The 22503-nt window shown below is 42.0% G+C and overlaps 1 protein-coding gene across 1 annotated transcript in view; it reads left to right on the top strand.

Moving 5' to 3' along the window:
- Positions 1 to 12972, top strand: part of TAF4 (TATA-box binding protein associated factor 4) — a 36713-nt gene extending 23741 nt beyond the window's left edge. Inside the window, exons 5-16 of the mRNA XM_058850705.1 lie at positions 167 to 286; positions 1023 to 1145; positions 1836 to 1925; positions 2976 to 3230; positions 3430 to 3574; positions 4067 to 4181; positions 4759 to 4928; positions 5535 to 5665; positions 6306 to 6431; positions 7821 to 7877; positions 7959 to 8078; positions 11415 to 12972. Of these exons, the coding sequence (XP_058706688.1) occupies positions 167 to 286; positions 1023 to 1145; positions 1836 to 1925; positions 2976 to 3230; positions 3430 to 3574; positions 4067 to 4181; positions 4759 to 4928; positions 5535 to 5665; positions 6306 to 6431; positions 7821 to 7877; positions 7959 to 8078; positions 11415 to 11582 (1620 nt within the window). The 3' untranslated portion in view covers positions 11583 to 12972. The remainder of the gene's footprint in view (positions 1 to 166; positions 287 to 1022; positions 1146 to 1835; positions 1926 to 2975; positions 3231 to 3429; positions 3575 to 4066; positions 4182 to 4758; positions 4929 to 5534; positions 5666 to 6305; positions 6432 to 7820; positions 7878 to 7958; positions 8079 to 11414) is intronic.
- Positions 12973 to 22503: the final 9531 nt, after the last annotated feature.

The following is a 22503-nucleotide window of genomic DNA, read 5'->3' as shown; positions in this document are numbered from 1 at the left end:
GGTGGCGCTTTCCTTCCACTGCGCCAGACCGCACACGAGCAACTTATTTATAGCTGCTGCAAAAGGTGTTCTGCTGCCTTGTGGCTCATTCTCCGTTTCATGGCTCAGGAAAACAGCCTCTTAGTACATCCCAAGGAAAATAATCTTGTGTTTGTATTTTCTGCAGCCTCAGATTGTTCTGGGTGGTACTGCACAAACAACCACGTTGGGGACAGCAACAGCTGTACAAACTGGAACTCCTCAGAGAACAGTGCAAGGGACAACGGCCACCTCCACTGCTGCCACAGTAAGATACTGAGAAATGTGACATCTCTTTTTGTTCACTCACATATGCATGATGTGCATATATACACATACATGTAAACACAGATGGGAGTGGAGATTAGTAAAGATGCAGGAATTCTGTGAGCTGTTGACCTTGAAAAGGTAAACTTTAATAGAATCATATAATTTACAAGGTATGGGTACAGGTTACTTGAATTTTTATAGGTGTCAAAGTGTTTTTGTTTCTGTAACAATATTAAAGCACTCATTTTAAAAAATTATTAGGTGTATTTTATAGAACAGTGAATTGTTCAGTGCTGCTGAGTTGAATCAGTGTGAGAAGGAATAAGGAGCTGGCATTGATTGATTCAAGCTGCATGTTTCCAGGATTGCAAAACAGGAAGAATCCATGTACTATGCATTGTGAAACAACAGCTTTACTATTTTTTGTCCCGCTAAAACACATATTTTCCCATATATAACATGCCATCCTTAAAATACTTGGTGTTTCCTAATTTAATGAAGAATCATAATTCCTTAAATTTTGGTAACAAAAATGTACAATAAATATGAGTATATGAAGAAAAATAATAATTTCAGTATGTTTGTTATAAGTGCTGAGGGACATGTATCTTTAAATGTTACTCTGCTCTGATGAACTAAAGGACTTTATTTCATGGAGTATATGGTCAGATCATGTATTAAGAGGAGTTTTTCTTCCTTTCTCTGACTGTTTTCCTTTTACCTTTCCTTCTAAGGAAACTATGGAAAATGTGAAGAAATGCAAAAACTTTCTGTCCACATTAATAAAACTGGCATCATCTGGAAAACAGTCCTCAGAGACTGCGGCTAATGTGAAGGAATTAGTACAGAATCTGCTGGTAAGAAAAGTTCATCAAAAGTTGTAAAATACAGAATTAGGGCAAATTCAGACTTAAAACTGTTTTTTTGTGTGTTTTTTCTTTAGAGGATGGAGTTTATAAAATCTGAGCTAAATCAAATTAACTTTGCCTCTTCAGAATTAAAATAGATGGATAAATTTTCCATTCAGTTTATAACTGAGACATTACTGCTTATATTCATGCATGAGAACATGAGTTCTCACAGGAGTGTGAGTAATGAAAGCAGTGGCTCTTTAAATTCTACATTTTGATAAAACAATGAATAAAAAGATGTATTATGTACTTGAGGGAAAACACTACAGCTGGTGTGATAGCTGACTGTAGAAAATCACAAGTTTTTACAAAAGAAAGGTAATTAACATTGCCTGATACTAATATAAAAGCTTGACATATTTAATATTTATAGAGTGAATACTAGTATTGCTTTGCCTACTTGTTAGCAACCTCTAAGTTATGGTCAAGCTGGGTATTCCATCATGTAGGTCTTACTACTTGAAATTTGTAGTAAAGTTGGTTACTACCATAAAGCTATTGGTAACGAAAAATAGGGAGGGATGATTAAACCCCTTATTTTCAGTATATTCCCAAGTCTTAAAATTTCTTTTGGTGTTGGATATCTGTAAAAATTCATTTCTACAAGTTTGTTCATTTGAATTTTCTGTTTTGAAGGATGGAAAAATTGAACCAGAAGATTTTACCAGTAGGCTGTACAGAGAACTTAATTCTTCACCTCAACCTTACCTTGTGCCTTTCCTGAAGGTAACTTCATTACTCTTTCTTCATCTCTGTGCTTATATTATATCAGCAGCAATGAACACAAGCACATCCTTTGCTATTATAGGTGGAATTCCAAAATGATGTTAAAGGAAGTTTTAAATGGTGCCTGGTTAGGCTTTTGCTCCCTTAAAAAATACTTTTTTGTGTCTTAGTTCCTAGAGTTTGTTACTGTGACTAGTTGGCACAGTCAGTAATGTAACTTCTACTGTGGTGATACATCGTAGCTCTTTTGAGAAATTGAAAAAAGTTTTCTTTCTATGACTTAAACCACAAACCTCTGAATTGATTTTTTTGCTCTCTTTTTAGTCTTAGAAAGCAAAGGGATTCAGTGATATAGGAGATTGTACCTTCTGGGCAAGTTTTGTCTGTACTGTAAACTGATTTGGATAAGCAGGAAATCTGTCAATTCCCAATCATAAATCACATTTGACATGAATTTTATTGTAGTTGGACAAATCTCAAAATAGTATTTATTGCAAAACATTTACCATCACTGAAATCAGTGAAAATACAGTAATGTTGAATAGTAGGAATGTAACTGCTTGACTAATGTATGATTAAGGGATATAGTTGTAGGTGTGTGTTGACATTTCTGGGTTCTTAAATGCTTGTTCAACCTTGAGCTGTTCCTGAGGACAAAAATTGTTGCCATAAGAAAACAACTAATTTAAGAAGCCACTAAAACACTGTGGTCTCTGTTGAGCTATTTTGAAATCTTCCCTGGTGTTCCAGTGCGACTTTTAAGCCATAGGACAACAGTTAAGGAGGGCAGCATGGGCTTGGGTTGTTAAATACATAGTAGGGGTTCCAGGTAGGCTGCATAGCCCAGATGCCCATGATATCCAAATGGTATTGTCCCTCTGTCCTGCTTATTAAATAGGAGCAGGTTGGTATTTCTGTGTGCTCACCTTTCCTCAGGTGCACACAGACCCATCCAATGGACTGAAACAAGACACGTTGCTTCTTTACAATTAATACTGCGTGAGCCAGGATTAAATAACTCAACATAACTCTTTCCTTTCCCCTTTTCAGAGGAGTTTACCTGCCTTGAGACAGTTAACACCAGACTCTGCAGCGTTCATTCAGCAGAGCCAGCAGCAGCAGCCGACGACGCAGGCGACGATAGCCACGATCCCGTCAGCAGCAGCCGTGCTGTTGAGCTCCTCAGTGCAGCGCACGGCAGGCAAGGCCACTGCCACTGTCACCAGTACCCTCCAGCAACCCGTCATCAGCCTCACTCAGCCCACACAAGTTGGTGTCAGTAAACAAGGGCAGTCCACGCCACTGGTATGTGAGCTGAAGTGCAGTGTTTTTTATTGCACAGGGGTTTTTTTGATAGCACTTCTTAAATTGGTGGTTTAGCACAATCAAAGGTCTGAGACAAAAAGTATAACTTAAATTGCATCTTGGTTAAAGTGCTCTTAGGGTTTGTTCTTCCCACCTGATTCTCAGATTATTTACAGTTCTTTTTTTTCCTTATTTGCAGGTTATCCAACAGTCTCAAAAAGCAGGGGCATTGATAAGGCCTCCACAAGTAACGTTGACACAGACACCAATGGTGGCATTGCGGCAACCACACAGTCGTATTATGCTCACTACTCCTCAAATCCAACTGAATCAACTTCAGACAGGTAAGAGGTCAAGATACTTGTGATATGCCATATTAGATAGCGTTACCTGAAGCGTGGTTTAGGGATTACTTGCCCAGAGAAGTTGTTGATTCTCTGTTCCTGGAAGTGCTCAAGGCCAGGCTGGACGGGGCTGGAGCAACCTGGTCTCGTGAAGGTGTCAGAGGAGTTGTAACCAGATGATCTCCAAGGTCGCTTCCAACCCAAACCATTCTGTGGTTCTATGAATGTCAGTTCATAAGTTTGTAGTACTGCTAAAATCTTCCAGTGTGTAGTGCTATATTGGCTGGGGGTACAGATCTATCAGGGCACCATTGACAGAGAAATGGTTTGGCTGCTGGAATTGTGTGGGAAGGGTCCTGTTTTTAGTGAAATGCTGACAGAAGCTATTGAGGTCAACTCTTTGTGCCAGACCTATTTCCATAAATACCTGTGACTGGCTTGCACATGTGAACTCTTACTGATGGAGTACAAATCCTGTCTGTCTTCTTGCAGTACCTGTGGTAAAACCAGCAGTATTACCTGGAAACAAAGCTATTGCCACTGTTTCGACACAAGTAGCTGCTGCTCAGAAGAATAAACTGAAAGAACCTGGGGGAGGCTCTTTTAGGTGAGGAACTGTATGTTTGTGTTTGCTTGGGTAGCTGAACTCAGACCTTCCTGGTGCTGAATCCATCTGGGGAAACTCACAATAATCTAGAGGTGGATTTTCTGGAGGCAGGTTTGCACAAACAGCACTGGACATACTCGTGCCAGACTGGTTTTAGCATTTAGCTGGCACTAAACCTCATAAACAATTCCTGCCCAGACAAGCAAGTGGAATTCATTCCTTCACTTCTCCCAGCTCTGCTTGAGTTACTCGGATGTACAGCCTGTCTTAGTGGTGAGGGCAGATTATTATCATTTTGCAGTAGTGATTCGTCTGGTCTCTTGTTTCTCAAGGTGTTGAAACATTACATAAGAAAGGATCTTGGAAAAAACAGGAAGCACAAAATTAGTGCTCTTTGAAGTCAAAGCAGTAATTTCTCATTTACAAACAAATGAGTTGTATTATATCACAAAAGCAAATAAAATGTAAAACTATTCAGGTTTATGGTGGAATTCATTGTATGCAGCTGTGGTATCATAGGAGTGTGTGCAGATAAGCACTAAATGTTATGATTATTTTAATTTTTCTTTCCTTTAAGGGATGATGATGACATTAATGATGTTGCATCAATGGCTGGAGTCAACCTGTCAGAAGAAAGTGCTCGGATATTGGCAACAAACTCTGAGCTCGTGGGCACATTAACAAGGTCCTGTAAAGACGAAACCTTCCTTTTCCCAGCACCTTTACAAAGAAGGATATTAGAAATAGGTATGTTCTTTTATCCTGAACATTAATAAAAACAAATTTCACTACTCTTAGGTTTAATTGAAGGCATTTTCTATAGAAATTGGTTTGAATAATTAAAAGTTGCTGGACTCATTACCTTATGGTATTTTCTGCTGTAGTCAGATGCTGGTGGGAAATAATTAGTCTTATGAAAGTAGAATAAGGATATGAAAGTAGAATATATCAAGGAATAGCAAACAGAGATTTGCCTTCTAAAGTGATTCAACATCAAAACTACACAACCTGGCTGAATAAACTATTAAGGTGTAGCAAGCATGACACAAACAGTGAAATAGGTCCAGAAGCACTTTCATCAGCTTTACTTAGTAATTTAGAATTAATGGTGGAACAAAAAGCAATCTTGAATTCTTTGTTACACTGTAATACACAACATTTATTAATAGATTGTCAAATTTGTTAAACTGATATGAATTTTAATATGTGTAATTTCACATTTAATCCTTGTCTGAGAAAAACCTGCAAATCATATTTGGAAAAAGGGATTTAAATTTCTATGACTAAGATTATACTCATATTTAATTGTATTTTAAAATGATTTTTTCCAACCCACTGGTGTTTTGATTATAGGTAAAAAGCATGGAATAACAGAAATCCATCCTGATGTAGTTAGCTACGTATCACATGCTACACAACAAAGACTACAAAACCTCGTGGAAAAACTATCAGAGACTGCTCAACAAAGGAATATTTCCTACAAGGTAACTGTATTTAATTGCTCAAATTAAATGGCAGAATTGCACAAATTCAGCAGGCTGTGGCATTGACTGTAATGCTGGAGTTCAGGTGTTCTTTGTTCTGTGAAATCACGTTGTTTATTCTCTGACTGATTCACCTTCCATTAAGATATTAATACACATGGGTGACTGGAACTTTTCAGCTTGCATATACAAAATGGCTTTAAAACAAATGCAGAGAAGCTGTGCCCTCCCCTTATTTATTATGTCAAATGTTTACTGTGTGAATGACTGTAGAGTCAGACAGATAAAAGCACTGCTTTGAATTCCCAGGAGACTGCTATCTGACAGATGTGTGTTCCTCATAGATGCAAATGCCTGAGCAGCGTTTAAAAAAACCACACATCTCTGTGAAATATGTTTGAGAGGTTAAAGCTGTGATGAGATAAGTTTAGAAGTCAAAATCTGATGATTCATGGAATAGAACAAAATGCTTTTAAGAGTTCTAGCTGGTTTGAATGGTGTAAATATACTCCTGCTATTTGTCTGAAAAGGACAAAGTGAACATTGGAGCTTTGAATGTGTATGTTCTTCCCCAGTACAGTACAAGTTAACAGCTTTGTTTTTAAGGGAGTAATGAGAATCATATTTGCTGTATTTTCAGGATGATGAAAGATACGAACAAGCAAGTGACGTTCGGGCACAGCTCAAGTTCTTTGAACAACTTGATCAAATAGAGAAGCAGCGTAAAGATGAACAAGAAAGGGAAATTTTAATGCGTGCAGCAAAGGCAAGTGCTTGGCTTTCACACGTGTTTGTAAAGTGTCATTTTTGACATCAAAACTGCAGAGTTTCTTTCTAAAACACTTGCAATGAAGGAGAAGGCTAATCTTCAAAGATGGAACTTGATGAATGTGTTCTTAACTAGAGTTCAATTTTTCTTTTCATTCTAAAGTATGGGAAACAGCTTCTTTGCCATTCCCATCGCATATTCCCAAATTAAAAGGAGTCTTGAAATTTAGTTTTTGCAGTTGGCAAAGAAAGATGAATTTTATAACTTGGTGGTACTCTTAAATGTAATAGAGAGGGTATTTTGGAGAATAGAAATAGAATTCAGAACTTTTTTTACAAATTGGAGAAATACAATAAATAGGAAGCAGTTGATGTAAACATGAATGTGAATATTAAACTGTGGTTTTACTCAGTGATTATAGAATGAATGTGATTAGATAAGAGCACCCTAGAAATAATTCACAAAACAACCTATGTTTTCTGTTAGTTTTGTGATCCAGCTTGAGTTGACAATGTCAGAATACAAACATATTTTGTTCTTGGCCTAAAGAATGTAAGGGATTAACAGCACTCATGATTTGATAGGATGAGAGGAAATGGCCTCAAGTTGCGTCAGGGGAGGTTTAAATTGAATATTGAGAACAATTTCATCACTGAAAGGGTTGTCAAGCCCTGGAACAGGCTGCCCAGGGCAGTGGTTGAGTCACCATCCTTGGAAGTATTGTGTACATGTGGCACTTGGGGGCATGGTTTAGTGGTGGGCTTGACAGTGCTGGGGAAGCAGCTGGACTTGATGTTCTTGAAAGTCTTTTCTAATCTAAAGTATTTCCATATTCTAAGAGTATGACACACACACACAAGGAATTGCAGGTCCTCAGTGTAATGGACAGTGCTGATGTAAATGATCTTGGGTCACTCAGGTGCACTTTGTTCAGCCTGCAGCCTGACCTGTGTGTGTAGGTGTAGCAGAAAGATCTGCTCTGAGTAAGTGCCTGGTTCCCCAGCAAGGGGAGGAATTGTTCCAGAAAGCACAGGTCTGATTCCTTTGTTCATATGCAAAGTGTGTAATTCAATTCACACCTCTGTGTAATTTGTGTCTTGTAATGGTTGCATTTAAGGCATAATTGCCTGGCTACTCCTTTGCTATCTTTAACAAAGCAGAAAAATGGGATGCCTTTTCCAAAAATAGATATGTTACAAAAAGGAAAAATTTTAATATCTAAAAGTTGTTTACCACTGTTGCCCTCTGTGGGAGTGATAGGTATTCCCCACTTCCTGCTGGAATTTAGGAAAAGCTTTCATATATAATCTCTAACTACTTTTATAACTAAATTAATTTTTCTTTCTTTTCCTGAAACCACCTCCTGCTCATCCTTTATCAACACAGTCTCGATCTCGACAAGAAGATCCTGAACAGCTTAGGTTGAAACAGAAGGCCAAGGAGGTGAGTGCTGAGCTTAACAAGAACTTTTATTTTGGAAGTTGTAAGAGAAATAATGATCCATCCTTGTTCTGGCACACACAGATGCAGCAGCAAGAGCTAGCACAAATGAGACAGAGGGATGCCAACCTGACTGCGTTAGCTGCCATTGGTCCCAGGAAGAAAAGGAAAGTAGACTCACCAGGATCTGGATCAGGGACAGAGGTACGGTATAATTGTCACCTTTGGTTTTGCTGCCTCATCCTCTGTGCAAACCTTTCTGCTCAGAGCTTTTTCCCCCAGTTTGTGGGAGCTCCCTGAGCTGCAGAAGTGTTTTGTGTTCAGATTTGCTCACTCCAAAGCCAGGGTCAATTTTTAGCACCTGTAGTGGCATAGGGAATAGAATCTGAGTGGTCATTCCCTGATTCATAGAACTGGAGGGATGTTAGAAAAAACATCTCTGACGTAACAAGTCTCAACTTTTTGGACCTCCATAGTTTTGGCAGGTTGTGACCAATCTAACTTTAAGGGCAGAGTAATGCTGAGGTAGGTGGGGTGGTAGAATTCAGTCACCACTAAATTTGACAGCAGGAGCTTCGAGTTACAGGAGCTTGCCTAATTTCTCTCTCCAGCAGTTCATTGGCCTTAGTGTCTTCACAGCAGATCAGTTTGACCAGTTCCATCTGATCAGGATGTTCTTGCACATCCTCTGTATATTTTACTGTTGAATCTGCCTGTTAAAAAATTCTCTGCAGACTAGGTACCAGAATGCTCAGTGTCTGATTCATTTACTTTACATTCTGGTACATGATTATCTGCTGTACTTCTAAACAAGTTAATAAACAAGAAATGGTATAAAATTGCTTTCTGCATGAGACATTCAATATGGGATTGCTCTAATGTTTAAAAAGAACAAAATATTCTTGAAAATTGTCATTTATTGGACCAAAAGCTCTCTTTATAATTTGAGGATTTTTCCCTGTGGGGTTTTGTATCTGATAGCAAGTGACAGAATAGTAATAGTTTAATAATCCTGTTTATTACTCCTTGAGTATTCTGAATTTTCAGTGCTAAAGCATTTATACTGTAGAAAAGCCTCAAAAGAGTTCACCTTGGTTTATACTGAACTGCTGGAAGCAATCACTTACATGTTCTTGATATAAAATGGTAGAGAAAAATCTGCATACTAGTAAATGTTATTTTTGTTTATAAAAATATCAAACCTCTTGAGCATCTTTTAAAGTAATTTTAAGTTTTGAAATTTACTAAAATGTCTGCTACTGAGAATAAGACTTGTTTTTATATAAGCTGACAAATTACTCTATTAAAGGTTTATAGATGTGGTTTGAAATTATGAAAATTGCAGAATGGGGCACTTTGCAAAGATAGATGTGCACACAAATGAAGTTGTCTCAGAGGAATATGCTGAAGTACCTCATGCAGAGTTAATGTTGGCATTGCTTACTCCTGCATGCTCAGCTGTGCCACCTTAATGGTCTGTTAATGTCACTTAGGTTATGGGATGTATTTTGCATCTCTTGTGAACACTTGTTTGTATTTCATCTAAGTCTGACTAATTTAGTTATCTTGGATTAATCACTGGTTAACCAATTAACTGCAGGTTCCCTGGAAATCTAATCTTTTTGTCTGTTTAATTAAGAAGCAGCTGCCTTTGATCTGATACTCACAGCTGTGCTTTTGCTGCTGTGTCACTTGACATTTTTAAATTGGGCTCCACTTGTCACCATTTGTATGCAGTTTGTGGTTAAGGCATATTACAAGAAGTGTGGAAAAGAAGGTTTCTTGTTACTTAGACACAGATTTGTAAATGGAAGCTTTTGATGTCTACAAATGCTGACTCTTAATTACATGTAAAACCACTTCTAAGTAGTAATTGCACTGTTTTGTTTCCAAATTCAATGAAACAGGTTGCTGTCAGTTTGAGGGTTTTATGTCCCTGTGATTTTACTCAAAGTTACCAAAAAGCTGCATAATTTATTCCATACATAATTCTGTGTCTTCTCAAGACTCCTGAAATTTTACCTTTGGGTTTCAACTATTATGGTCTACATAGTAAAGCTGAGGCTTGAGCTTTCACTAAGCAATATTTAAAAATCAAGAACAAAACCCTTTTCAGCCATTCTTTCTGTTGTCTAGCAGTCATATGTATGTGAGAAAATTTAGTTAGCATCCAACACTTTCCTGTGTCTTCTAATTTCCACTGAAGCTGGTGAAAATTAGATGGCCAAATTGTGCAAGTGCCTTTAAATACTCCTTGAAAATCCAGCCTTTGAGCAGCTCTAACTACAGGATTTTAGTGGTTTGGTGCTTGCTGGGTCAACAGAATGCTTGAGAATCAAAAATCTGACTTTACTGTTAGCACTGTGGTGAAGTAAGTTCACCTGCACTGACCAGAGTTTTGCTAACGCAGAGTGATCGTTTCCAGAGGTTGGTTTGATCATCAATAATGTTCATTGATTAAATACATTATTTTCACACATGTTAGTGGGAACCTCAGAAGCTTATTTACATGGTTCGTGCACCACTCTAAATTTGGGCTTTTTTCAACTCTGGGGTGTTTTTATTAAGAAAACTTCTTGAAAATTCTCCAAACTGAGGAGCAGATAAGTCTGTGTTCACTACAGTAAATAGAGTGCGCTTGGTGTCATGAAGTATAAAAGTCCCATTAAAAAAAGAAAATATAACATTAATATAATAAATTAAACTGGAGGAAAAAACGATTTAACGTAGCTGAGCCACAGCAACATAACGGTTCCCAGAAGAATTGACGATTTCAGTAAATCACCTGTCAGCAAACAAAGATTCCCGGCTGGAAATTGAGGAAGAGCCTGGATCCCGGCCCGCGCGCGCCATCTGCCGGGCACTGCGCGCTGCTGCAGCCCTCGGTGCTCCCGTGCCGCTCGTTTGGTTCCTTCTGCTTTTTGCTTTCTTCTTCTGGTTTTTCTTCACGTGATAGATACAATAATATGCTGCTTGTTTATCCTGCCGATTCGGGAAACTCCCAGTGTGTACCAGAGGAATGAATGATGCTGAGAGGTGGAGAGGCGTTCAGAGGTCATTAGAGAGTATGTGACTGTGTGCAGGAAAACTTCTCCTAAATATAGTCCTGAGCTTGGTTACAGCTGTTGTCACCAGGAGAGCACCCTGCCGTGGAGATGAGGGGGATCTAGGACAGGATTCAAGGCACCACAGCCCTGGGAACAGGACTGCTCCCCACTGCCAGGGCTGCCCTTGGCATCTGTATGCTGGAATTGTGAAGAATCCTGTCCTTTCTGTTTAGTTTGGTTGTTGGGATTCCCTGTCCTTAGCACCTTCCTAAAAATACAGGCAGTGTTTTGGAGCTTTTTTATCTGTTTTGAATGCCACTGAAAACTTCTGATTGTTCAACTGTTGTTAATAAATCAGAACTAAAAAGGAAATCTCTTGTCTGGTAGCATACAGCTTCCTGACTGTGTACAGTTTTTAGGTCACACGTTTTCTCTGAAAAGTTTTGTAATTCTTTCAGGCATGGACTGATTGACCTGTTCTTGTGCTTTCCAGGGATCTGGTTCGAGTGCAGCAGTCCCAGGCAGCTCTGGAGTTGGAACAACCAGACAGTTTACGCGACAAAGGATAACGCGGGTGAACCTCAGGGACCTCATATTTTGTTTAGAAAATGAGCGAGAGACAAGCCATTCACTATTGCTATACAAAGCATTCCTTAAGTAAAATGGAAAAGATCAAGGTATTTTTGACGGAGAGACGCCTGAGGACATTTTTTAATATATTTGCAAATTACGCCTTTTTGTAACAAGCGAATGGGATATTGTTTAAAAAACAACCACCTCTTTACATGGAACAGTTTTATATTCCTGTTTATAAATAAACTCTTCAGTATAAGAGAAATACATTTCTGTAACAGTGAGGATACTTACAAGGCCTGTGGATACTATAAAAGGACAATTAAATTTTAACTCATCTCTTGATTGAGTGGCCTTCTTGCCAAACAAGCCATATATAAAGACTGATGGAATCGTTTAGCAAATAACTAGCTACCCTTTGTCAGCCCTGTAGCAGTTTCGACATTAATTGTTCATTTTAGTTCAGTTTTATCCAACTAAATCCATTACATAGGCATATGTCTACAGCAGATGACCTCATTTCATTTAGCTTTTTTTTTTTAAACAGTCAGTTAGCAAAGCAAACTGATTTTTTAAGGATATTTATCTTTCCCCCAAATGCTCAAAATCTAGAGGGATATACAGTTAATTTTAAACATAACCTCAATTTTAATCACATTATTGCTTATTAGAGGCCCTGAAGTCCCATAAAGGAGGGTTACTTCTGAATGTTTTAGCAGCATCTGTAAAAATGCATTTTATTTGCTATAGTTTGTAAAGCTGTAAAGTTAAAAAAGGAAAAAAAGGAAAAAAAGAGAAACCTTTTCAGCATAAATATATTTTACTTGCACTGTGTTTTTTAGCTAAAGTGAAAGCTTAGATTAAATAAAATCAAAAGTTGAGAGGAATCATCAAAAGACTGTTTCTCAGTGTGAATCAAGTGTTGAAAAATGGTTGGTGTATTTTGTCAGTAATTGTACATAATTTTTGGCACATAACATAAAAATGGCTATGTAAACTATAATTATTTTGCTAAAAGACTGTATGCAAGCTGTGGGCCTACTTTAAAGATGTCCAGAGCAAAGTCCCTTCTTTGTACCTATTTTTTTATTACAAATATACTAATTGGTTCTTTATATTTTCAGAGGTTATTGTATTAAATTGTCTATTGATAGTACTTTTATGACTGTAAATACTTTGGCTTTCTTTGTGTGAACTCTCATGGTAGAATTTAACTCTCTTGCGTGTAAACTGAATGCTGATCAGTATTTTTATCAACACCTGACAACTGTTACACCCCTTTTATTTTGTCTTTTAGGAAATCCTGTCTTTCCTTTTTTTTTCATGTAAATTTTGCACAGTTACTTGTTCATATGTAAATATTTTACTTTCAAAAATGAAGTTTTTAATTGCTATTGTTTTATATAGGATTGAAAGAAAATTAACTCCTTTATTAAAAACGAATTTATCTGTATTTGCTAATGTATTTTTCTCTCCAAATCTTTTCTCCACTTGGATTTATTTTTCTTGGTACAGTAAAAGATGAGTCTACCTGAGGGGATACTGTTTGCTAAAGATGCACTTTGGGATGTTTTTGTACTGTTTTGTTTTATCAGTATTTTGGAGGTATGTGATTTCATGAATCTTGGCATTTGATTGTTGTCTTAGGGGTCTTGGAGTGGCATCAGTGCACAGAGGGTTTGGTTTGGTTGGTTTTTAAGCAGGAAAATGTGTCTGAAATATCTGAAATATTTTGTGTTTGTCTAGTGAAGGTTTAATAAAACAGCCTCTCCTTGAGGGCAGCGTGCTCCCTCAAACGCAGCTGAAGTGGTTTGCAGAAGAAGGTAGGACATAAAACACAATTTGGAGCACAATTACAAAACAAAATAATCAGGGACACTTGTGATTATCAACGTGAAAATCTGAGAAGCATCTCTGATATTCTGTACTGAATATTTAGCTTTTGGCTTATATATTTTTTTTAATTTCTCCTCTCATGGGCCACTTAACCTAATAATTTTGCGGCCTAATCCTGCTTAGACATGAATTTGATGATTATTCCTTGCATACAGACAAATCTGTCCACAAGCTGTTGCCCCAAGCCTTGCTGTGGAACAGGCACTGGCAGCAGGCCCATGGGAGATCAGTGTCTCTGGGAAAGAGGATCAGCTCCTAAAGGGATGTGCTCACCTGACACCGTGTGTGACACTGACCCCGAGACTCTCATTGTTTGTAAACTCCAAACAGTCTTTAAACTGTGTCATGTTATTAAGTGGAAGGAAACACCTTTGACTTTTGGCCAAAAACAGTCAGAGCATCCCTTGAATTGTAGCAGGAGCTGGTTCTAACTGTTAATCACCACTGGCCAGGCAGTGACTGGGCAGTGTCTGCAAAACTGTGGCAGGTAAGTGGGGAAGAAACTGAAAAATTAAAGTCATCACATGGTGTGCTCTACTTTTCCTGCTCGGTAGTAGCTTAGAAATATTCTAGAGAGGCCAAGGGAGGAGGGAGAGATCTGTGAGAGGAGAGCTCTTGGTTTTGTTTTGAATAGTGTTGGTTTTAAGTGCACAGGCAGCCCTTCACTCATAATTTTTTCTCAGCTAAAAGATAAATGTTGCTGGTGTTAGTCAGAAAAACTGGTAGCATCCATCTCTGTCCAGTAGTTAAAATTCATGGAGTTTTGGACTGGGGAATTGGCACATTATTGTCAGTACACTGGCACTGGTGAGGAGTTCTCATGGCACAGCAGTTGAAGACTTTTGTTCATTTGTTGTTGGTTTGGTTTTTTTTATGATAAAACCAGGAACTGTTTTTGCAGCTGCTCAGAAATTTGACATTTCAAAGGCACAGCTGAGGGGGGTGGCATTTCCAGGGCAATATCTGTGTACAACAGCACTGCTCTTGTGTGTTAGTGACCTGTAGAGAGAGAAATTACAATTCTTTCCCTGCCCCAAAGCTTGTGCAGCTCCACCTGAGACTGAGGGTGAACATGGAAGAGAATTTACTGCCCCTTTCCTTGGGTCTCTGCAAGACCAAGATTGATGCACCTTTGTTGTAAGCACCCCCAAAACTGAAGTTTGCCACAGCTGGGATGTTCTGTGTGTGAGTCAGTGAGGGTCTATTGCACCTTCATTTTATCTCACTTTTTCAGCTCCATGTCAGGGACAGGTTCCTTCTCTCATGCCTCTGTGAGTTGTGGGTTCTCTACCCTGTTTTACAGAAGTCTTGGTGTCTATTTTTTATAACAACTTTGGATGGGTACTGCATAGCTGTAATGTTGCTGAACTGTTGATATTATTCTTTTCCCAGCAGAAAGAGTGATCAGAACAAATAGGATAGAATAAAGCACTCTGAATTCAGCCTGTTTTTCTTATTTGACAGGCTTATATTTAAATAGATATGTTTTCAGGAAACCTTTTAATATATAGTGAAAGATGCAGGCATGATAAATAACGCCAATTTCACAGTAATTAAGATTTTATCAGAGGTTTCCCAGTGATCCAAGAAGTTTCCCCACATTTCTGAGATTGTCTAAATTACAAATTTAAGAGAACTCCAATGATAATTTTAACTATTTTCTTAGCTTTACAGCTGTTTTTCCATCTGCAAGAGAAGCGTCTTGACCTTTGGGGTAAGTGAGGGAGGGTGGCAGCTGGGCTGGGGTGGTGGCACTTTCAGGAGTGACATTTCCCTGCAGCGTGGGAGTGTGGATCCACCTGCCCAGGTGAGTGTGCAGAGCCCTGTGCTTGGGTGTGCAAGGTGGGAGGGTCCCTTGTTCAAAGATTTCCAGTCTTTGTGCCAGGATTTTTGCACAGCAGGGCTCTAGGTGAGGACAGGCCAACCTGACGTGTTAAAATGTGGTATAAAGTGCCAGGAGGAAAAGGTTTAGGTAGTATGGGTTGATCCCAATCTTTAGGTTTTTGGGAATACCATGTGAGCAGTCCCATGGCAAGGATTGCTCCTCGGTATTTGGGGAGGATTTTTAGCGAGTGACATTTCCCTGTCTGTGGAAGCTGCCAGGCTGATGAATCTGGGAGATGTTTGTTGGAGGGATGGATGGGGAGGGCAGCGCCTTAAGGGCTGCTCTGCCATGGCTGACCTGCCTTTTATTTGCCCAGCACAAAAGCTTCCCCCAATTAGACATGAATTTGTCGGGATGGCAACTGGGGGTGTTAAAACTGCATTTTAATAGCTCAGATCTGTCCTCCCCTTGCAAATCTGCTGTGACCAAACCCTGCACTCTCCCCTTTTCCATTGAATCCTGGGAATGGTTGTGCCAGAGCCCAGTGGGGAGAAGCCAGAGCTCCTTCATTTTGTATGTTGTTATTAGATGCCATGGAGCTGTGAGAGAAGGGAAATATATTCTTTAAAGCTTGCTTTTAGGAATTCAGTCGTGTTTTCCCTGTGTCAGCTGAGAGAAACTCGCCCAGTGCTGCTGCAGGTGTGGGGAGGCCAGGGGAGCTCCGGGCACATTGCAGGGAGGCCTCGTAGCCACTGCCTGATCTTACTTTGTTCTCCCCCTTCAGAAATAACTTTCCTGTGAAACAGTTTCTTTTCCCTTTGTTTTCCTGCTTGGCTTATTTACTGTTATTCTCTGGAAGCAGCTGGGTTGCACCCTGTTTGGTTTCCTCCTGGGAGTTCCCCTGTTCCGAAGTCAACAGAGGACTTGTACAAACAACGCAAACAGCGTTTGGGCTGTGATATGGTACCATACTGCTGTGAAAGTGCTGAATAAATGCATAACAAATCTGGCTTTTACTGCTCTGCAAAAGTATTACATGGTTTAACTTGAGCACTTATGTACTTTTTCAATCCAATAACAAAATCAAATTGCCAAAAAAAAAAAAAAAAAAAAAAAGTTGCGAGTGCTTTCTAGTTTGCTGTGATGCATTTGGTGCTCTAATTTCGAGCAAACAGGTTGGAGAGTTGCCCAATTATGGCAGATTGGAATATGAAGAACAATGTATCTAATTTCCCAGGAGAGCAACGTGCTGATGTTTAGGCACAGCCTCTCTTAGTGAAAATGAAAATCCTCATGTTGTGTTGAGTGTGTCGCTGTTCAGATCCTTTGCTCCACTTTGAGAGGGACAGGAGTAAAATCTGGGTAAGTTAAAGGTAAGGCCCTTCACCTTGAGGTGTAATTGGTGGGATTGATTGTTTATATTTAAGAAATAAGAGTTAAGTTCCTTAAAAAAATTACATTCTCACCTTCCACACTGATGCTTAGCAGTGGTGTGTGATTTGAAGTTGTGGGAGGGTTTCCTTCCTACAGTAGTTTTTGTTTGTCCTTTTCCTTCTATTTGCGTGGTGTAAATTCCTACTTTTCCTACTTACTCCTACTCGAGTGGTGGGAAGGTATTTTGTGTGTATTTGCTTATTCTTGATACAGATATTTCAAGGTCTCCATTTAGATCACAGCTCTAAAGCAGCTGAGCTGAGTGTGCCAGTGGAGATGGGCACCATTCCCACCCAGCCCTCTCCTCCCCAAACCCAGGGGAGGCCTGTTCCTCCTGTCCCTGCAGTTTGAGCCCAGAAAAACTGCCCAGAACTCAGTTCCCTGGTGGAGAAATGCCCAGGAGCTCATGTGGGCTGGGAAGGAGGAAATGAGAGACCTGGACAGCCGAGGTGTGAGGCAGGGCAGGGTGGGTGAGCTGGAAGCTCTGAGCACATTCATCCTGTGGGAATGAATTAAAAAAAATTAAATGAATTTAAAAAATAAATAAATACCCTAAAAACAGCTAAACCTGGTCCTTACACAACACAAAGCAGGTCTGTGTGAGCATCCCCATCTCCTTGGCAACAGAAGCAGTCAGGGAGCAGGGAAGGTTGAGTGTGGAGGGTGAGTGTGGTCAGCAGTGGCCGTGGAGAAGATGAGGGCTCAACATCACATTCTTGAGATGGGAAGTGCTGTCTTGGAGGGTTTGTAGGCTTGGATGGATTCTTCTGTGAGTTTATGAAGTTGCTTTGTGAGCGTGGAGGGAAGGTCAGGAGGTTTGGGATCCCCCAGGCTTCTCCTGGTGTGGGCTGCCCCTGCTCCCAGGCCACCTAATTTATGGACAGATATATATACACATGAAATATGTGTGTCTGTGTACCTATTTTATATACATTTGTGTACAAATACCTGCATACACTCAGAGATATTTATAAAAGTCTGCTATATGCAGGGGCGGGGGGATGACTCTGTGACCCACCAGCTCTCCTGTATCCCTGATCCTGACAAAAGCTGATTTTGCAGAACTGGGGAGGTGTAAAATTGAATAATTTTATAATTGTCCAGCAAGGAGCCTTTTGAATGTTTCGTCCTGCACATGGAAACTGCAGGTGGACACTCCCTCTGAGGATGGGGATGCTAAGGAAAGTTTTCAAGGAAAACTTCTGGGTCTTTTTCCCCTTACATCCAGGGAGCACTCTGGTTGTAGAGTATTTTGTGTCTGGATTTGGAAAGTGAGTGGGGTGAGGAAGTGTGAGAAGCTGAGAGAAAGAAAGAAATCAAAGTGTTGACAAAGTAGTTCAACACTCAGCAGGAATTTAATGGCAGAGAGCAGGGGCAGTGTGGAGCCGGGTGAGGGCGAGGGAAGAGGTCAGTGCTGGGCTCTCCCTGCCCTGGGGGGTGAGGGAGAAGGCAATAATGACTCCTGGGAAAAATAATATAAAGAGGTGAGAATCGTGGAGGCAGCCGGTCCTTGTTTTCCCGTGCCTTCACCTGTCAGAGGGGATTAACACCGACTGCATCCCATCCGTGCCTCAGCTGCATTCCCGCTGAGGGAGGGCGCGGAAACCCTCGGCTGGGAAACGCTCTGTAATTGCTGTTATTTCATTAGGAAAGAGCCGCATCCGTTTTCTCCCTGCGCAGGGAAAGGCTGGGAGCCCGCACGGGCGGCCGGCTCTCCTCGTCGGGCGGCAGAGGGTGCTCTGAGCCCGGCTACGCCGCCGCTCCGTCCCCGCTCCATCCTCTCTCCATCCCCTCTCCATCCCCGCTCCATCCTCTCTCCATCCCCGCTCCATCCCCCGGTCCATCCCCTCTCCATCCCCTCTCCATCCCCGCTCCATTCCCCGCTCCATTTCCTGCTCCATCCCCGCTTCATCATCCCCTGTCCATCCCCGCTCCATCCTCTCTCCATCTCCTCTCCATTCCCCGGTCCATTTCCTGCTCCATCCCCGCTCCATCCTCTCTCCATCCCCCGGTCCATCCCCGCTCCATCCCCCGGTCCATCCCCGCTCCATCCCCGCTCCTTCCCTCTCCACCATCCCCGCTCCATCCTCTCTCCATCCCCGCTCCTTCCCCCTCCATCATCCCCGCTCCGTCATCCCCGCTCCTTCTTCCCCTCTCCTTCCCCTCTCCTTCCCCTCTCCTTCCCCTCTCCTTCCCCTCTCCTTCCCCTCTCCTTCCCCTCTCCTTCCCCTCTCCTTCCCCTCTCCTTCCCCTCTCCTTCCCCTCTCCTTCCCCTCTCCTTCCCCTCTCCTTCCCCTCTCCTTCCCCTCTCCTTCCCCTCTCCTTCCCCTCTCCTTCCCCTCTCCTTCCCCTCTCCATCCCAGCTCCATCCTCGCAGGGAAGCGCAGCCCTGCCCAAACCAAGGCCCGCGGTGGGGGCAATGCTTTTTCTGCTTAATGCAAAGGATGAATTATTCATTTGCTGACTGATAAATAATAGGAAGTGGGGAGGGGAGAAAAGAGGATGTAGCTTGGATGATGTGGCAGGAAACCCACCCCCCTCCCCCAAAAAACCCTATAATTAAGAACAATTAATTTAAAGAAAAGAAATGAGGAGAGAGCTCTGCGTGCTTCAGTAAGGTTTGATCAGAATGGTTGCCCCAGACAATTTATGTATTTAAATATTTTTGGGATGTACAGTCACCGAGTGGAGCAAATGTCTGTGAGCTACAAGAGCAAAGGCAGGTAAAAGCTGAGGGAAAAAGTGCAGGAGAAAATGAAACCGTGGATTAGAAACATTTACAAACAGGACAGAGATGTTCAAAGGGAACTTGTGGTGATGTCAAGATGTAAGAAAATTGGTGTCAAAGACGCACAGTTCACACAGCGTCAACATTTTAACCACCACCTCTTAGTTTCCCCACTTCTTTCAAATGCTGCAATTCCTGCAAGTTGTATGAGGCTCCACGTGAGTTGTGTTTGGAGAGGGTGGAGGTAAACTGAGCCAGGAGTTCTGGATGTTGGAGGTAAAAAATCCCAGCTATGCCAGGAATGTGCTTTGGGAGTGCGGGGCTGTGGGAGCGGGGCTGCAGAGCAGGGTCTGTCCCGGTTCTTCTCCCAGTCAGCTTCACTGCTGCTTCCTGCCCTTTCCCTAACCCCAACTTCTGCTCCTGGAGGAGCAGGCTGGTGGGGGCTTCCCAAGCTGCCTGGATCCAGGCAGGATCCTGTGGCACTGGGCCCTAAATCCTGGTTAATCTGTGTTGAGCTGAGCATCAGAGGGATTTCCCTCCCCTCATCCATCAGCAAGGGATGCACTGATGGAGAGAGATGGGTGCAGGGCCAGGCTATGGGAACAGCAGTGTGGGGTGACCCTGCTTCCATCCCATCCATCCATTCATGACATCCATCCATCCATCCATCCCATCCATCCATCCCATCCATCCATCCATCCAATCCATCCATCCATCCATCATCCATCATCCATCCATCCATCATCCATCCCTCCATTCATCATCCATCCATCCATCATCCATCCATCATCCATCCATCCATCCATCCATCCATCCATCATCCATCCATCATCCATCCATCATCCATCCATCATCCATCCATCCATCCATCCATCATCCATCCATCCATCATCCATCCATCCATCATCCATCCATCCATCCATCATCCATCCATCCATCCATCATCCATCCATCCATCCATCCATCATCCATCCATCCATCCATCATCCATCCATCCATCCATCCATCATCCATCCATCCATCCCTCCATCCTCCATCTATCCCATCCATCCATCATCCATCCATCATCCATCCAACCCATCCATCCCATCCATCATCCATCCATCCATCCATCCATCATCCATCCATCCATCCATCCATCCATCCATCCATCCATCCATCCATCCATCCATCCATTCATCATCCATCCATCATCCATCCATCATCCATCCATCCATCATCCATCCATCCATCCATCATCCATCCATCCATCCATCATCCATCCATCCATCATCCATCCATCCATCCATCATCCATCCATCCATCCATCCATCCATCCATCCATCCATCCATCCATTCATCATCCATCCATCCATCCATCCATCATCCATCCATCCATCATCCATCCATCCATCCATCATCCATTGCTGACAGCAATCAGAGGATTCAGTCTGCCCCTTTTCCCATCTCCCTGGGTGCCCAGGTCACTGTAAAGCTCCAAGATGCTCCCAAAGCCACACTCCAATGTCACCCTGTGGCTCAGGGGCTGGCTTGGTGCTGCCTGCCAGCGCTGTCACGTCCCAGCCCTGGCTGCTGCCTGGATTCCAGGTCAAACCACCCCACGGGCAGCGCGGTGTCAGGGAATCGCTGTTTTCTAGCTCGTTAAGTCCTTTGCTCTTTATTTCTCTGCCTCCTGAACACCCCCAAGGTATGTTATAATCACCCCAAAATGCAGCCACTAATTGTTTGGTGTCCCTGTGGGGGAGGAAAAGCAGAGTCACATTAAATCACAATAATCAAGAGCTTCTGTAACAAATGAACTCAAACCTACTTGACAGGAGGAAGCGGCGGCGCTGCCTCGCGCTCCGCAAAGGGCCGTGTTTAGTCGTAATCTTATTTGTAATCTAATCAATATGTTTACTGAAGGAGAGAATATCATCAAGTATTACTTTAAGACACTTAGGGGATGTGACACCGCTCACAACTCCAATGTAAACAGGTCTCTTGGCTGTGTTTGCTTGTAGGCAGAACGTGCCGTGCTCTAGCGGGGATGGCACAGGGGCTGTGGGGAGCAGGGGCACCCATCTGCTCAGGACTCAGGGATGGGCTGTGCCTGAGCCCCTGCTCAGCTCCCCACATCCCTGGGAACGCCCAGACCCTTCCCCAGCCTGCTGGGCAGGCAGCTCCCCCCAATCCTCTGTGGCTGATGGTGAGCCCTGCCCAGGTGTCCTGTCCTATTTGAGTTTTTTTTAGTGTGTGAGCCTTCAGGAAAGTTTGGAGGTTTTATTAAAAACTTGCTACATAACATCCATAACAAATATTTAGGCTCTAATGCACCCAGTGGAGGAGCTCCCCCCTTACCCCAGGCAGTTAGAAGGTACCTTTTACCCTGAAACATGAGGGTTATACCTATAAAAGTGTATATAATGCTTCCCTTATAAAATTTTTATCCTGTCTAATGTATCCCAAAGCTCCATAAAAACGGAAAGCAGAAACTCTGGAGGTTTGGCTGCAGGTCTGGGGGAAGGAAAGGCTGTTTAGGTGAAGGCAGCCCCTTCTGACACTGAGTGGGGGGACACTGTGTCCCAAGAGGGCAGAAACATCATCCAAGACAGGCAGGACAGGACCAGTCCCATGGGTCTTGGACAGATGTGCCAAGATCCTGAGGCATCTTTAGGGGTCCAGAGCCCCCACCTCACCAATGGAAAAACACATTACCTGTGAGTTAAACTGACAGGGAAGATGGTGGGAAAATAAAAATGTGAGGAAAAATAAAAGCTGCCTGTTCAATTAGTTAAGACTTATTTGAAAGCTGTGTCTGCAGGAAACACCCACCTTCCCCTTTATTTTTTAAAGAGTTGGGGTTAGGTTAAAGCTTAGGCTTAGACTTGAGAGAGCTGAAGAGCCTAGAGCTCCAGGAACACTGGTGCTGGAAAAATGAGTAAATGTGGCACTTCACAACATGGTTTAGTGAGAAAGGTGGTGTTTGGTTGGACTTGATCATCTTGGAGGTATTTTCCAAGCTCAATGATTCTGTGATTCCATGAATGCATCTGCTGCTGCTCTGTGTGGAGCTGGCACGGGGCTCCTGAGGTGGCTTTTTGTGGGATTTTCGTTATGTTTTTCTTGGAAGTGGCATGGTTTTTT

Source organism: Poecile atricapillus, chromosome 15 (assembly GCF_030490865.1).
Source record: "Poecile atricapillus isolate bPoeAtr1 chromosome 15, bPoeAtr1.hap1, whole genome shotgun sequence".
NCBI classification, from domain to species: Eukaryota; Metazoa; Chordata; class Aves; order Passeriformes; family Paridae; genus Poecile; species Poecile atricapillus.
Note: the sequence above shows the minus strand (reverse complement) of the source record. Positions and strands in the feature narration are given on the sequence as shown.